Source organism: Monodon monoceros, unplaced genomic scaffold, assembly GCF_005190385.1.
Source record: "Monodon monoceros isolate NGI ecotype Baffin Bay Population unplaced genomic scaffold, NGI_Narwhal_1 Super_Scaffold_21, whole genome shotgun sequence".
NCBI lineage: Eukaryota > Metazoa > Chordata > Mammalia > Artiodactyla > Monodontidae > Monodon > Monodon monoceros.
In genome coordinates this window covers 151,909,888-151,923,909 of record NW_021703778.1, presented here as the reverse complement: position 1 = coordinate 151,923,909, position 14,022 = coordinate 151,909,888, and the positions used below count along the sequence as shown (strand labels likewise).

The 14,022-nt window shown below is 35.9% G+C and overlaps 1 protein-coding gene across 2 annotated transcripts in view; it reads left to right on the top strand.

Annotated features, from left to right (window-relative positions):
* CEP128 (centrosomal protein 128) overlaps positions 1-11,618 on the top strand; it is a 433,475-nt gene extending 421,857 nt beyond the window's left edge. The window contains exons 24-26 of one of the 2 annotated variants that reach the window (XM_029239363.1): positions 3,909-4,017; positions 10,919-11,042; positions 11,316-11,618. In XM_029239363.1, coding sequence (XP_029095196.1) covers positions 3,909-4,017; positions 10,919-11,042; positions 11,316-11,358 — 276 coding nt within the window. In that variant the 3' untranslated portion in view covers positions 11,359-11,618. The remainder of the gene's footprint in view (positions 1-3,908; positions 4,018-10,918; positions 11,043-11,315) is intronic. The other variant, XM_029239364.1, reaches the window with a different exon arrangement.
* Positions 11,619-14,022: the final 2,404 nt, after the last annotated feature.

Below are 14,022 nucleotides of genomic sequence, written 5' to 3'. Positions count from 1 at the left end.
CATATTTAGGAAATACAAAAAAAATTAACAAGAAAATAAATAATCCAACAAATATTTTTAAAAACCTATTTGTGTAATTTAAGGATGTATGTTTCCCAGCTCTTACTTATAAATAACTTTTTATATTGAAATCACCATTTGTTGATAATTTTATTTCCTCCTTTTTTCATGTAACATTGTATATATGTAGGAATTTTCTCTATCATCATCATTATTATCATTATGGTTCTACCATACTTTACTTTCCTGATCTCCTATTGTTGGAAATTTAAGGTTAATTTCAGATTTTTTCTATTATAAGTAGTCGCTTGATGAACATCTTGGTATAAAAATCTTTGTCCGTATTTTTAATTTATTAACCTAATATAGATGCCTAGAAGTATACTGGATGACACTTTTTTTTTTTTTTTTTTTTGCGGTACGCCGGCCTCTCACTGTTGTGGCCTCTCCTGTTGCGGAGCACAGGCTCCGGACGTGCAGGCCCAGCGGCCATGGCTCACGGGCCCAGGCGCTCCGCGGCATGCGGGATCCTCCCAGACTGGGACACGAACCTGTGTCCCCTGCATCGGCAGGCGGACTCTCAACCACTGAGCCACCAGGGAAGCCCATGGATGACACATTTTAAGGCTGTTTATTTGTACCCATTTTATCTTAGTTGTCTAATACATTGGCAGAGTTGTTCAAAATATTTCCTAATTACCTTCTTAATGTCTATAGATGTTCTAGTAATATTCCTCTTTCATTCTTAATATTGGCAATTTATATCTTCCCTCTTTTTTCTTAATTAATCTCAGTAGAGGTTTTTAAATTTTATTGATCTTAAAAAGAATAACAGTATGGGTTTCATTTTTTCAGTACTTTTCTGCTTTCTATTTAATTGATCTTTGCTCTTTATTATTTCCTTCCTTTTACTTAATGTAGGTTTAATTTGCTCTTTGTTTTCTAGTTTCTTAAGGTGGAAACTTGGATTATCAATTTGAGACGTTTCTTCTTTTGTAATATACACGTTTAATGTTATACATTTCCCTCCAAACTGTTTTAACTGATTCTCACAAATTTTGATAAATTATGCTTTTCTTTTCATATAGTTAAAATATTTTCTCATTTTTCTTTTGATCTCTACATTGACCCACCCATGAGCTATTTAGAAGTATGTTCTTTAATTTCTAAATTTGGGGGAATTTTTCAGATATCCTTCTGTTGTTGATTTCTTCTTTCACCCCATGTGGTTAGATGGCATCCTTTGTATAATTTCAGTCATCTTAAACTTATTGAGATTTGTTTTATCACCCAGCATGTAGTCTGTTTTGGAGAATATTGGATGTGTGCTTGAAAAATACTTGTAATCAGCTGTTTTGGGGTAGGGTATTCTATAAATGTCAATTAGGTCTAGCTGGCCAGTAGTGTTGTTCAAGTCTTCTTTATGTTTACTGGTTTTCTGCCTACTGTTTTATCAGTTACTGAGAGAGGAATGTTGAAATATCCAACTATAATTATGGTTTTGTCTATTTTTTCCTTATAGTTCTATCAGTTTTGCTTCATATATTTTTGGCACTGTGTTAATATGTACATACAATTTAGGACTGTTATCCCTTTCCCTTAAAATTGTCGACTTATTCAACCACTCACATTTCTTTTTTTTCATATATAGAAAATGAGGAAGTTTAATACAGTCGAACTTTGAACAACACAGGTTTGAACTGCATATGTCCACTTACATGCAGATTTTTTTTTCAATAGTAAATACTACAGTACTACACAATCCACAGTTGGTTGACTCCACAGTTGCAGAACCATGGATACAGAGGGCCAACTATAAGCTATACGTGGATTTTTGACTGCACAGAGGGTCGGTGCTCCTAACCCCTGCATTGTTCAAGCGTCAACTGCATATCCTTTCCTTTCCAGGAATGCTACAATGAATGACTTCCAGTTTCTTATGAAATTCTCATAATTAGTGAAAACTATAAATCACTTGGTTAAAAACCACAGGGCCTTCATCCTAAATGAACCTAAACTCCCTTTTGGTACATGAAAACTGATGATCTTAAGTCATTTTAGGATTATGTCCATGCTTTTAGCTCAGAATAAATGTGTCTTTTACAGACGTGTTTGTGAGTTTGCATGCATGTGTGCACATACACACACACACACACACAGACTTGTTCTTTTTTGGCCTTTCTTTTGCGTTTGCATACATATATATGTGACAAAGAAATAAAATATAAACTTGGTACTTAGCGCAGAGAACGACAACTAATTCATCAGATAGTCATGCTACATGAGGCCTTACTGTTTTGAAGAATCTGTTTAGGCCACCTAACCAGCAGTTGTTTCATCTAGAACCTTTGCCACCATTCTTGATCCCTTCCTCTCCCTTGACCCCTCAATCACAGTCTTTCAACTGGTATTCCCACTTCTACATTTGTGCTGTTTCAGTCTGTTTTCCACAAAGAGGCCAGAGTGATCTTTGAGAAATACAAATCAAAGCATGTCATTCCTCTCCTCAAAACCCTTGATTGCCTTCCGATTGTACTTAAGTAAGAAAAAACCCACATCCAAATCCCACCTCTGGATCTCATTGTAACCACTTCCCCAGGCTCAGTGTGCCTAAGCCATGGGCTTTCCTTCAGTTCTTCAAACACACCAAACTCTTTCTTACCTTCTTAGCACCTTCACACGAGCCTAGAGCACCACTCCCTGACCACCCTTCTGCTCCCCCTTACCTCCCACTTTTCCATCCTCCACCTATGAGTTTTCATCTGGCTAACCCATTGATTCATACTCAGCATTCAAATTATTGCCTTAAATATCACCTACCAGAGGAAACTTCTCTGGACCCCAAATCTAAATGTAGTTCTGCCTATTATTTCCCATTCTTCTTCTTATAGCTCTTATCATAGTTTTAAACTATATTGTGTTTTGTATAGTTTATTTAATGCCTTTCTCTCCTGCAATCCTGAAGATTTCATGATCATATACACCAGTGTTTTATTTGCCCTTTGACCAGCATATAGTAGGTGCCAAATAAACGATTGTTGAATGAATGAATGAGTGCAAGAAAGAAAAAATGAAGTGAAGTAAATAATTAGAAAACATTTAAGAGAAAAAAATTGCAATTTTTTATCAAGTAAATGTATCTTAAAGCACCTGTTTTTTAACCTATTTAATTAGTAAAATTTTTCAAAGATATAATTCCCTAATTCCATTTTTCAGCTAAGATTTGGGGAAAAGGACACATTCATACAGTCCATGAGGAGAGGGACCTTTTCTGTATTCATTTTGGTTTATGTATTAAATATTTGTTGAATGAGTATTTGTATAATCATTCTGGAAAGCAGTCTAGGTAAATGTATTTAAAAACATCAAATTGTTTTTATTGACCCCGTATTTCCACCCAAGAATTTGTCATAAGGAATAGACCTAAATATGGGAAAGGTTATATATTTAAAGGTATTTCTCATAGTGTTATTTATAGGAGTAAAACATTGGAAACTACCTAAATGCCCAGAAGAGTAATACCTGAGTAAAGCATGGTATATTCACTAGACAGTATATGAGTAACATAAAGCTAAAGGTTAATGACTTTTAAAATGTTTATATTATTAAATGTAAATAAATAACAGAGTTTTACAACAATATTTACAAATCTTATCCACAGGAAAAAAAAGACTGGAAAGAAATATGTTATGCTGTTATGGCTACAGATGATTTCCTTCTCTCTCGTTTTTTCATATTTTCTTTAACATCCACGCATTTTATTTTTTACAAGGATTATAATTATATTAAACTGTGGTGTAACATAGCTGGTATCTTGAGGTTCAATTTTATTTTCAGTACATTTAAGTGAATCCCAAGCCTTACATTTTTCAATGATTTGAACTAAAATGCTGTGCTCTCTTTTTTAGGATGACAGAAACTTTGCTGAAAGTTCCCACGCTCATGGGTTAGATCAGTCATCCTCTTGGCAGGATCACAGCTGCTTCCTGTCTAGTCCTCAATTTTCACACTTGCACTGTAAGTAATGATGTCCTGTACCAGCTTTTAAATTGGATTTAAGAAAATGCATCTCATGGAAAGATTAAAGCATAAGGCCAGTACATGATAGTAATATTCATCTTGTAAGTTTGAAAAAATGTTCATTATGAATCATACAAATAATACCCAAGTACATTTATAATATTACCTAACTTACTAAAAATATATGGAATCGCTTCTTTTTAGACCTTACACTTCTCATAAAAACTGAAAGTGAATTACCCAAGGTAAAAATCTTAATTAAGCAACTTTTTTTTGGCCTGGAGATTACTAGTAACTATGGATGAGTGGGTAAGGAAGTTAGATGGTATTGTAATAAAATTCAAGTCATCAGAAAGTAGAAAATCTCTGCATAGAACTGTTCAAAAATATCTAATTTTGTGCAAAGAATAAGGATATGAAAACTATTATCGTCCGATTTCATTCTGTGAATAATACAGTGTAAATATTGATAAAATGTCACACACATTGACAAAGTGTGAGTCTGTTGACCCAGGATACCATCTCCAACCACTTATGCTTCACCTTGGATGTAATGTCCTTAAAGAAGCCTTCAGGACTCACAGTTTTAAGTATGGTTTCTGTTATGTGTGCCCACAAAGCATTACAATTTTCCTTTAAAACCTTTCTCATACTAATTATGGAATTATTTGCTATTTGAGTGACATTTTGTTTACTGACTCTTCTCTTCACCGAAGAGTGAACTCCATGATGTTAGGAGTGATGTCTGTTTTATGCACCACTGTTTCCTCAGCATCCTATATAGAACTTGGCACATAGTAAAGGCTCAATTAATATGAGATGAATGAGTGTATGAGTTTTTTATCTCAAGTCCACTTTTATCCAATCCATTTGGGACTCAAATGTTAATAGATTCTTAGTTAGATAACCATTTAGCTCTTCAGTTTTCCATGGACATAGAGTTTGTACATTCAATTAGACAATGCTGTCATTTAAAAAAACTAGGCTGCTATAAAATAAAATATCAAAATTAGCCACAAGGAAGTAGGTCAAATCCAAAAATGATAACTCTCAGTTTTGCTGATTTATATTCATAGATTCATCAAATAAATATTTACTGGTTTCTGATAAATGGTTTGGCTTCCATTATATCATAATTATTTTATTGCAAAAGCTAAGCATTTTCCCTTTCCTGTCCTAACCATTTTACCAAGTGATTCTATATATTTTCATAAACTCTCTGCTATTCTAATCTGGCAGTCACCCTTCAAATTGGATCATATCTCAGGTTTGGTTACTGTACCTCAGAATGTGATATACACATAGGACAAAATTTTTATTTTTCATATTAAGCAATGGAAAAATTTCCTCAGGTCTGTTTGATGTATGTAAGCATGGAAGAGGAGGAGGGTGGGGACAGAGCACCATCAAACATCATATCCCATCCATTAAGACATTTAAGAGCCTGGAAATAAACAGCGCCATGATATGAGCACAGAGGTCATTGTTCTACTGGTATTTAATTTTGCCATTATGACTTTCATAAGGCTCCCTAGAAAGGTACCTAGAAGAAAGTGGTTAGAAGACATTAAGGGGAAAACATGAAATTTTTTAGAATTTTATTTAATACTGTGACAGGCAATAAAAGAAACTGTATTCAGCTTTTCATTCAGTAACATTTCATGACTAGCCCTGGTCATTTCTCTAAGATATAGTACTTATAGGCTGCCATAGGTTTCTATATAAATACACTGGCTCAACAAAAATAAAGTTAAATAAGAATAGGAAAAAATATCATTGAGAACATAATTTGGATAAGAAAATACTTATTATAGTCTATATTGTACAATCTGACTGAAAATTTAGCTTAGAAAGTAAACCTCTTTATTAATTTATTGATAAATTATGTATTTATTTACACATAGTTTTACTGTTCTTTTTGACAAGTTTGTTTTATGAGTTTCCTCCCATACTTACCTCCATGTTTTTAAGGTTACTTTAAAAAGTTTAATCATAGGTACTATTGTTAATCATTTTAAGTGATTTACTAAACTTATTTCTAGAAATAATGTTTATTCTTATTTGCTTTTCTGATGAACCTTGAATTTTTTATATCTTTTTCATGATGTAGTATTTTTGGAAGCGAATTAGAATCATCCTGAATACTTCTCCATTTTTGTAGCACAATTTCAGCTTAGTTATAGAAACTGTCCTGTAATTTTTCTTGAAACTTCAAAATTAAAAAGGAGATCTGTCAAGATCAACAAAGAGAAAAATGGAGCCTACAGTAATTCGATAATACAGGGAATGGAAGATATCTTAAAAATATCATTAATGCCCTCAGAGAAACGAGAAAATAGTACATTTAGTAAAAATATGAGCAAGATGCTATAAAAAAGGAACACAGGATAAGAGGTCTCAGAAATTTAAAATATGAACTAGAAAGGTGGAAAACAAAGTTGAGAAACCTACAAAGTAGAAGATAAGGAAAAGGAAAGAATGGGACAATAGGAGAGAAAAGATAAGATATTCAGAAAATCAATACAGGGAGGACAGTACCTGATTAGTGAGAGTCCTGGGATGAGAGAACAAAGCAAACAGAACAAAGGCCAGAAGCGGGGCGGATAATGAGGGCTCACCCAACAAACAGCTGTTGCACATCTTTTGTGGGAGCACATCCAAGAAAGGGAGGTAAATATTTTCAGTTTTTGTATCTCTGAGAATGGGTTTCTTCCACTCACACTTGACTGAGACTTTGGCTGGCTATAAAATTCTAGGTTAAAAAGGACTTTTCTTCTGAAGTCATTGCACAATCATCTTCCAAAATCCAGTGTTGCTGTTGAAAAACCTTATGTCTTTTTGTTTTGACTCCCATTCCTTTGACGTGATCCTTTTCACCACCACTGCCCCACCCTCACCCCTGGCCCAGCAACTTTTAGGATTGTCCCTTTAACCCCAGTGAGTTTTGTGATGATATGCCTCCCTGTGGGTCTTGGTTTATTGAGTTTTCTAACTATTTGCTGGGGCAGGGTTGCGGGGGGAGCTTTTCATCTGGACACTCATATTCTTTAGTTATATCATAGTGAAGGAAGAAAGAAAAGATTCCCTCAGGAGAATCTTTAGGAAATAAACAAACTGATAGATTATTTGATTCATTTGAGTGCTTAGAAAAACTACTAATAGACATATGATTATTATAGGTATAACTGAGCTATTAGAAACAATTGAGAATGGTTATAAAGAGTAAATAAAAACAAACAAAAATTAATTTATTAATGAATTTTAATAAATAATCAATTAATAACTCCAGGAAAAAATGAGCAAGAAACATTGTCATAGTAGACCTATTAGGTTTGTGTGAGCCATATTTACATAGTCATAATAATGTAAATACTATTGACATAACTACAAGTCCAGATGTAACTATATAGGGAGGATGGGATGAGGGAAAGTGGATGGGTGTGGATAAGTCTAAAAATGATAAATCAGAAAATAGCAATATCAGCTTTTTCTTTCAAAAATTGAAGCAAGTACAGAAAATAAAGCTAAAAGGGTTGATTGTGGGCTTCCCTGGTGGCTCAGTGGTTGAGAGTCCGCCTGCCGATGGAGGGGACACGGGTTCGTGCCCCGGTCCGGGAAGATTCCCACATGCCGTGGAGCGGCTGGGCCCGTGAGCCATGGCCACTGAGCCTGTGCGTCCGGAGCCTGTGCTCCGCAATGGGAGAGGCCACAACAGTGAGAGGCCCACGTACCGAAAAAAATAAATAAAAAATAAAAAAAATAAAGGGTTGATTGCGGTTGAGTCTGGGGAGAAGGAGTGTGGGGCTGGGAGGGATGGGGCAAGAGACTGCTGTCATTCTATGTAGCCCTTTGGTGCTATTTGATATGTGTATGTATGTACGCTTTGGCTAAAAAGAAATCTTACAAAAATAAAACGCTACTGAGAAAACCCCAGCTTTTATGTCTGACTAGCGAGTACTGGATTTTCTTAACCTCTGAATGAAGCATGAAAGCTGGGTGTTGGAGTTCAGAGCAGTTGAGACCTGTATGGAGACCCGGGGAGTAACTGAGGTGCTGAGGCAGACACGAGTTTATGAGCCCACAGAACAGGCTCCTTCTTACTCAGGTTGGGATTGGTACTGGATGAGGCCCTTTTGTCTGTGCTGTTGACGCTAAGGCACTCATTCTGCTGACTTAGGTGCCCTGTCAAAACTGTGACCAAACGAAAGTGTAGAATCACTGACCATGGAAAAAACAAAGGAAATGGGAAAATACTGCATAATTTGTGGTCTCTGAAATGATCCAGCATTAATGAAAGTTTGTTTTAAGTAGTAATTTATGTCAGCTTTGTGTAGTTCAGGTCAATTCAAGAAAAGGTAGATTCCTCCTGCCAGGAAGAAGGGAAGAAATATATAAATTGTAAGTTTATATTACCATTGGAAATAGGAACACAGAAATCCATTATTTAGAGCCGTGATTACTACCAAATTTATCCTGGCTGGCTGGAAGCTATGGCCATGATTCAGGACACTCTTTTAGGAGGCTTGGATTCCATTACCTGCAGCCTGTAGACAGTGGGGGCTTAGTAAGAGAGACTCATAATGCCAGCTTTTGAAACTGTCATTTTTACTTTTTATAAGTAGTGACTGACCACTGGTCTCCATGTATAGCTCCTTTTAGGCTAAAGGAACACAACTCAGGACAGGGCCCTCACTCCTGGGGCCCGGACCAGACTGGGTTTGAATGAAGTCTGGAGTAAACTGATGACTCCTCGAAATCTCGAGTTCTTTGAGATTCAAATGCTAAATGTTTGTGGAGTTGGTATCTATAAACTCAATTTTTAAAATAAATGCAGATTGCAATTTTTCCATAATTCTAACATTGTGGTAAATAATGTTTATTTAAATAAATAAATAATCCCAAAAAGAAAGGACAGTGATTTTTCATGGGGGGGGAAATGTTATCTGCAGACTACTTCAGGAGCTGGAAGTGAATCTTACATATTAATTTAACTTGATATTCTTAGAAAAGCAAATCAATGAAAGTTACTAACAAGTACTTTTTTTCACTTCCTTACTTCAGAATATGTCGCTATAAAAAGAAAAGTTAGTATTCTTAATTTGTTTTCTGACGTTCCTTTAATGGAGGTTTAAGTCCCTCAGATGGGACTTGATCACAGCGAGAACAGCAATACTGTTCACTTCTGTGTTGTACTTCAGGATCCCCCTGGCTAACTGAATGGATGCTTCATGTGTAGTCTGTCCTCAAACTTGTAAACTAAAGTGCCAAAGATTTATAGCAATAAAAATGTTGGGGTACTGCTGATGTAAAATATTATTTCTTGTCCTTTATAGGATTTATTTGTTTCATGAAAGCACAATCTTTCTACCTCTCCATCTTATAGGTTCATTGTATGTGATAGTGCTTTTTTATTTATTTTTTGGTGATTATCTTTTCACTGACCAGTTAGGTGCCAGATATTTTTAAATAACTGAGTTCTGATTATTGCGATTTGACAAGGTATGTACTCTATAAATGCTTTCTAGAAAGCAGCTAGAAAATCCCCAGTTGACTATTATTTTGAAATCCCTTAAAATATATTCACGCGTTCAAACAACATTTACTAAGAGACTATGCACGAGGCTCTGTGTTTGGCTCTGGGGGAATACAGTAGTGACTAAGACAGAAAAGGTCACCTCATCTCATGGAAGAAACAGGTAGTAAGCAATAAACAAGCAAAATGGTGACTGGTGCTATAAAGGTGAAATCATAGAAGGTACCAGGACCAGAACTATATATTAGTGATCAGAAGGTTACAATTGACCTGAAACTTGAATGGCAAGAAGAACCAGCTGAGTTAAAATTGGGTGGGAAGAGTTTTCCTGATAGAGGGAGCAGTAAGTGCAAAGGCCCCAGAGAAGAAAGGGGTATGGTCTTCTAGAGAGATGGAACACTGAAGGAGTGAGAGAGGGAGGGAGGGAGGGAGAGAAGGAGGGAGAGTGAGAATGAGTGAGGGAGAGAGTGATTGGGAGAGAGAGTGGTGGGAGCTGAGGTCCTGGTGGAGCCTTTTCAGCCACCATCAGGTGTTTGGATTTTATTCTAATTTTGCTGGGAGGCTGGGGGGGCGGGGGGAGGGAAGGGTTAATGCAGTAGAGTGACATAATCGGATTTACCTTTTAGAAAGATCATTCTGGTGTGTGGAGAAGGAGGCAAGATGAAAACAGAAAGAGAGGAAATGGTGGCTTGGGCTGGGCTGATGGTAACAGAGGTGGTGTGAAGCAGAAGGAATCAGGTGAAATGGGCGGTAGAATCCTCAGAACTTACTCTTAAATTGGATGGGTCGAGCAGGCCGGCCAAAGGAAAGAAGGAACCAGGGTTTGAGAAACTGGGTGGATGAGTGTATCATTTTCTAAGATGAAGAGAGCAAGCGATGGGCAGACATCAGAGATTATAAATCAGGTGGGAGTGTTTGACATAGACATTTGGATATAGGCATCTGGAGCTCAGAAGAGAGGGAAGAGGTAGTAGAAAAACAGTAAACCTACATTCCAGATCTAGTCTGTTTCCTTCTGTGTAAAAAAGAGGATTCTATGAAAAGGAGGCCCTTAAGATTTCACCCTCTAAAATTCTGATTTAGCAGAATTAATGCTATTAATTAGCATATTAATGCTTTAATATCACTATATACTGAACAAACACACATCTTCCACCCTCACTCTTCAAATCTAAAACAAAATTAAATCCCATGAATATGTGTTTTTAAAAACATAGTAAACTATTTTATTCCTACATTGAAGATTTGTTAGTCCATGTAAAGTTTACAGAAAACTCGATCAAATGCAGTGATTACTTACAGTTTTGTCAGCCCAGGGATTCTATTCATCTAGGTTTATTTTTCTCTTTTCTCCTACTTTGCCAGCATTTATCCAAAGAACAGTTGCTCCAGATTCACCTTCAATCAAGGAAGATGCCACAAGTTTACTGATGGATGGAACAAGTCCACAGTCCAAAAAGGAGGAATACGAAAGCAAAAACAGCAAAATGTAATTAGTTGCTTTACATGAGTGCTTTATAAATAATAGCATATGTATCCTTGCCACAGTTTGGCCCAGATTATCTAGCAGACTATCTGTAGCTTCTGCTCTTCAGCATTGCCAACCATTGACTGAAATAACAGTGCAGTTGGTCTTTGTGGATGATATAAGTTAAACCAATCCAAATGATATCAGCTCGTGAATGACATGCAACTAACTTATTGGCAACTTATACCAGCAGAGAAAGAATAATATTTTTCACCTTGCATTTTCCTTTTTCAGGTGTCGTCAGTCACATTTTTCTGACCAAAATTTGGATTTATAATTGAGGTGTTTCAAAAATGACTGGCTAAAAAGGAGGAAAATGAGTACCCCTTGAGGCAGAAGTTGCCAGCACTTTAAATTCAGGGAGTGTTTATATACAATTGATTTTATTTTGATGCTTTCTCCCTCATAAGTTATCATGTGTTATAACATGTCATGGAGATATGCATATATAATATTAGGCAGTCCACTTTACAAATGTTCAGGATTGTTACATCCATCATCTCAGCAGTCTGCTACTACGTGCAGTATCTTAAAATTTTTTTCCAATCATCCATTTTTTATAGCAATAAAGAATTTACAAATGATATTTGAATTGTAGAGCTCTAAAGAATTCATTCGTAGCACAATTTATTTATTTGTCTCTTTGTGGCCAAATATCCCACTGTGACCACTCCAGTCATATCCTGGACCATCTTTGGTTTACTCTGACCAAAATCACAGCACCAAACTCCTGTGTCCATGACATCTACTTGCCAAGAGTTCTAGTATAATTTGGTACTATCTATCTGCTTTCAGCATCTTAGCCTTTCTCGACATCAAAGTGTTTTTAAGAACCTATCCCCTTTACATGCTGATCTACCAGTGGAGAAAGATTTCTATTAAATGCTAAATAAGAAAAAACATCCAGGAACTAAATCCCACTGAGTCATAATGGAAAGATTCTGAACAGAGACAAGGACAATAAAGAGATATCTTTGGAATGTGCATTACATTTTGTGTTTGTTAACATCTACTCACTTTTTAGATTTCTCATATTTCATGAAGATGCTTCTTTTTCTACTCAAGATACGTTTTCCTAACTTACCACATTTGAATGTGCAGAAGAAATGGCATTCTCCGTGAACTGGAACTCAATGGTCACTACGGAAGACAGAGATATTTTATTTCAAAATTTACCAGTACAATCTACATAACCTCTGATAGTACAGCCTTGCATTTTCTCATTTATTCATTCCAAAAACCTTTTACTGAGTTATTACCAGTAAACCAGTAAACACCAGTCATGGTGTTAAGAAGGAAAAAAGAGACATAAGTACAGGTGTGTATGTCCCAAAGTTTGTTTGGCACTAGGAATTACGTGAGAAAGGAGTGATGTGTTCAGGCTGGCTGGAGAAATTCTGGAGTAGACACCACTAAGCAGGTTTGATTTGTTTGTATCTAACCTTAAGACTTGGAGCCATTGATGTGCTAATGAGCACCAGAGGTTCTAGTGGGGGTGGTATCACTCTATGGTAATGTCTGGGGTATTGAAAAATTATGTCAGTATTTTTTCCTTGATGTTTTGACCAGTACCATAATATTGATATTTTATCTCCTTGGATCTAAATGACTAACTGGGAAGGAAATAAGGGAGAAAATTAACAGGTTTTATTTAAATCCTACAGATAATGGTTAGATAGCGTTTCACTTAATGTGTTGGGAAGAACTTCATGTGGTCCATTCTTTTTAATAGAAACTGATCTAAAGCATTATTAGCACATCTGTGGTCATTAAAAAAAAAAAATTACATCAGGCCAGTTAGGCCTGAAAAGTGAAGGTAATTCAGATTGTGTACTTGGCAAATCCTTGAAAACATGTTAGCTGATGATTTTATAACAGAGAGGGATCTTATGAAAGACTGTTTTTAATCTAAAAAAAAATAAAGCATGATATCATATTATTGAAGGCCGCATACTATGGTTGGATGAATAAAGGTGTCTGACTTTAAGTATGGAACACACAAGAACTTCAAAGGCAAAGTTAGCTTTTTGTGAGCAACAATTTTGTCAAAATTCCTTGGCCCTCTGTTTATATGGAATTAAATCCAAGGACCTGCCTCCTCTGAGGATTTTTCCTATCTCTTGCAGTCACCATAAGCTTGAGTGGGAAATTAAAAGGAATGCTAAAGAAACACTAATAGCTTGATTTGTACATTTCAAAGCCAGCAACTGTTTTTCCTTTACTCACCCCTTTGGCAAGATAATGTGTGATATCAGCCCCATTGAGTGGTTGGTCAGCCATATTGCTTGTAGCTCTAGGACATTGGAAGGGATAAACCTTATTCTTGAAATGATCATGGTCCAAGACTTAATTTGAAGATTGACCTTTTTGGTTTAATAATTTTGATTCTTCTGGCCACCTTTCTCCCTAAACATACTAAACTTCCATTGAAGTTACTGAAGGCCACAGAGGGGAGAAACACAGCTGGGAGGAATCTGGCTTGATGTTTTTCCCATTGGCTAAGGTCATTATTATTTCCTTGACTAATGTCTGATTTGAAGGCTGGAAACCAGTTGGTTATATAACATCTTATGCCGTTTCCCAGAATCACGAATTTTCCTTCTTGTTATAGTTTACATATTTTTACCAATAAAGAGATAAAATCTATAGCTTAACATAATAGTGCACATAAGGCATTTGGATTTAAAGGTTATGTGGATAAAAAATGCCTACCTACTTAGCTAAGAAAACAATTAAGCCTATTTTTCTTCATTCTCCTCCTTTCAACTGTGGTAAATGCATGAGGCTCAAGTCAGAGGTATGTAAAGCATACTTAGAATCACAGTGTTTATTACATTTTCTCTAATCTGTATTGAATCTTACAGTTAAAAAATAATTGTTTTATTTGGGACTAAATTCTTACATATAATTAGGTGGTATATTTACTTAGCAAACCCTATTT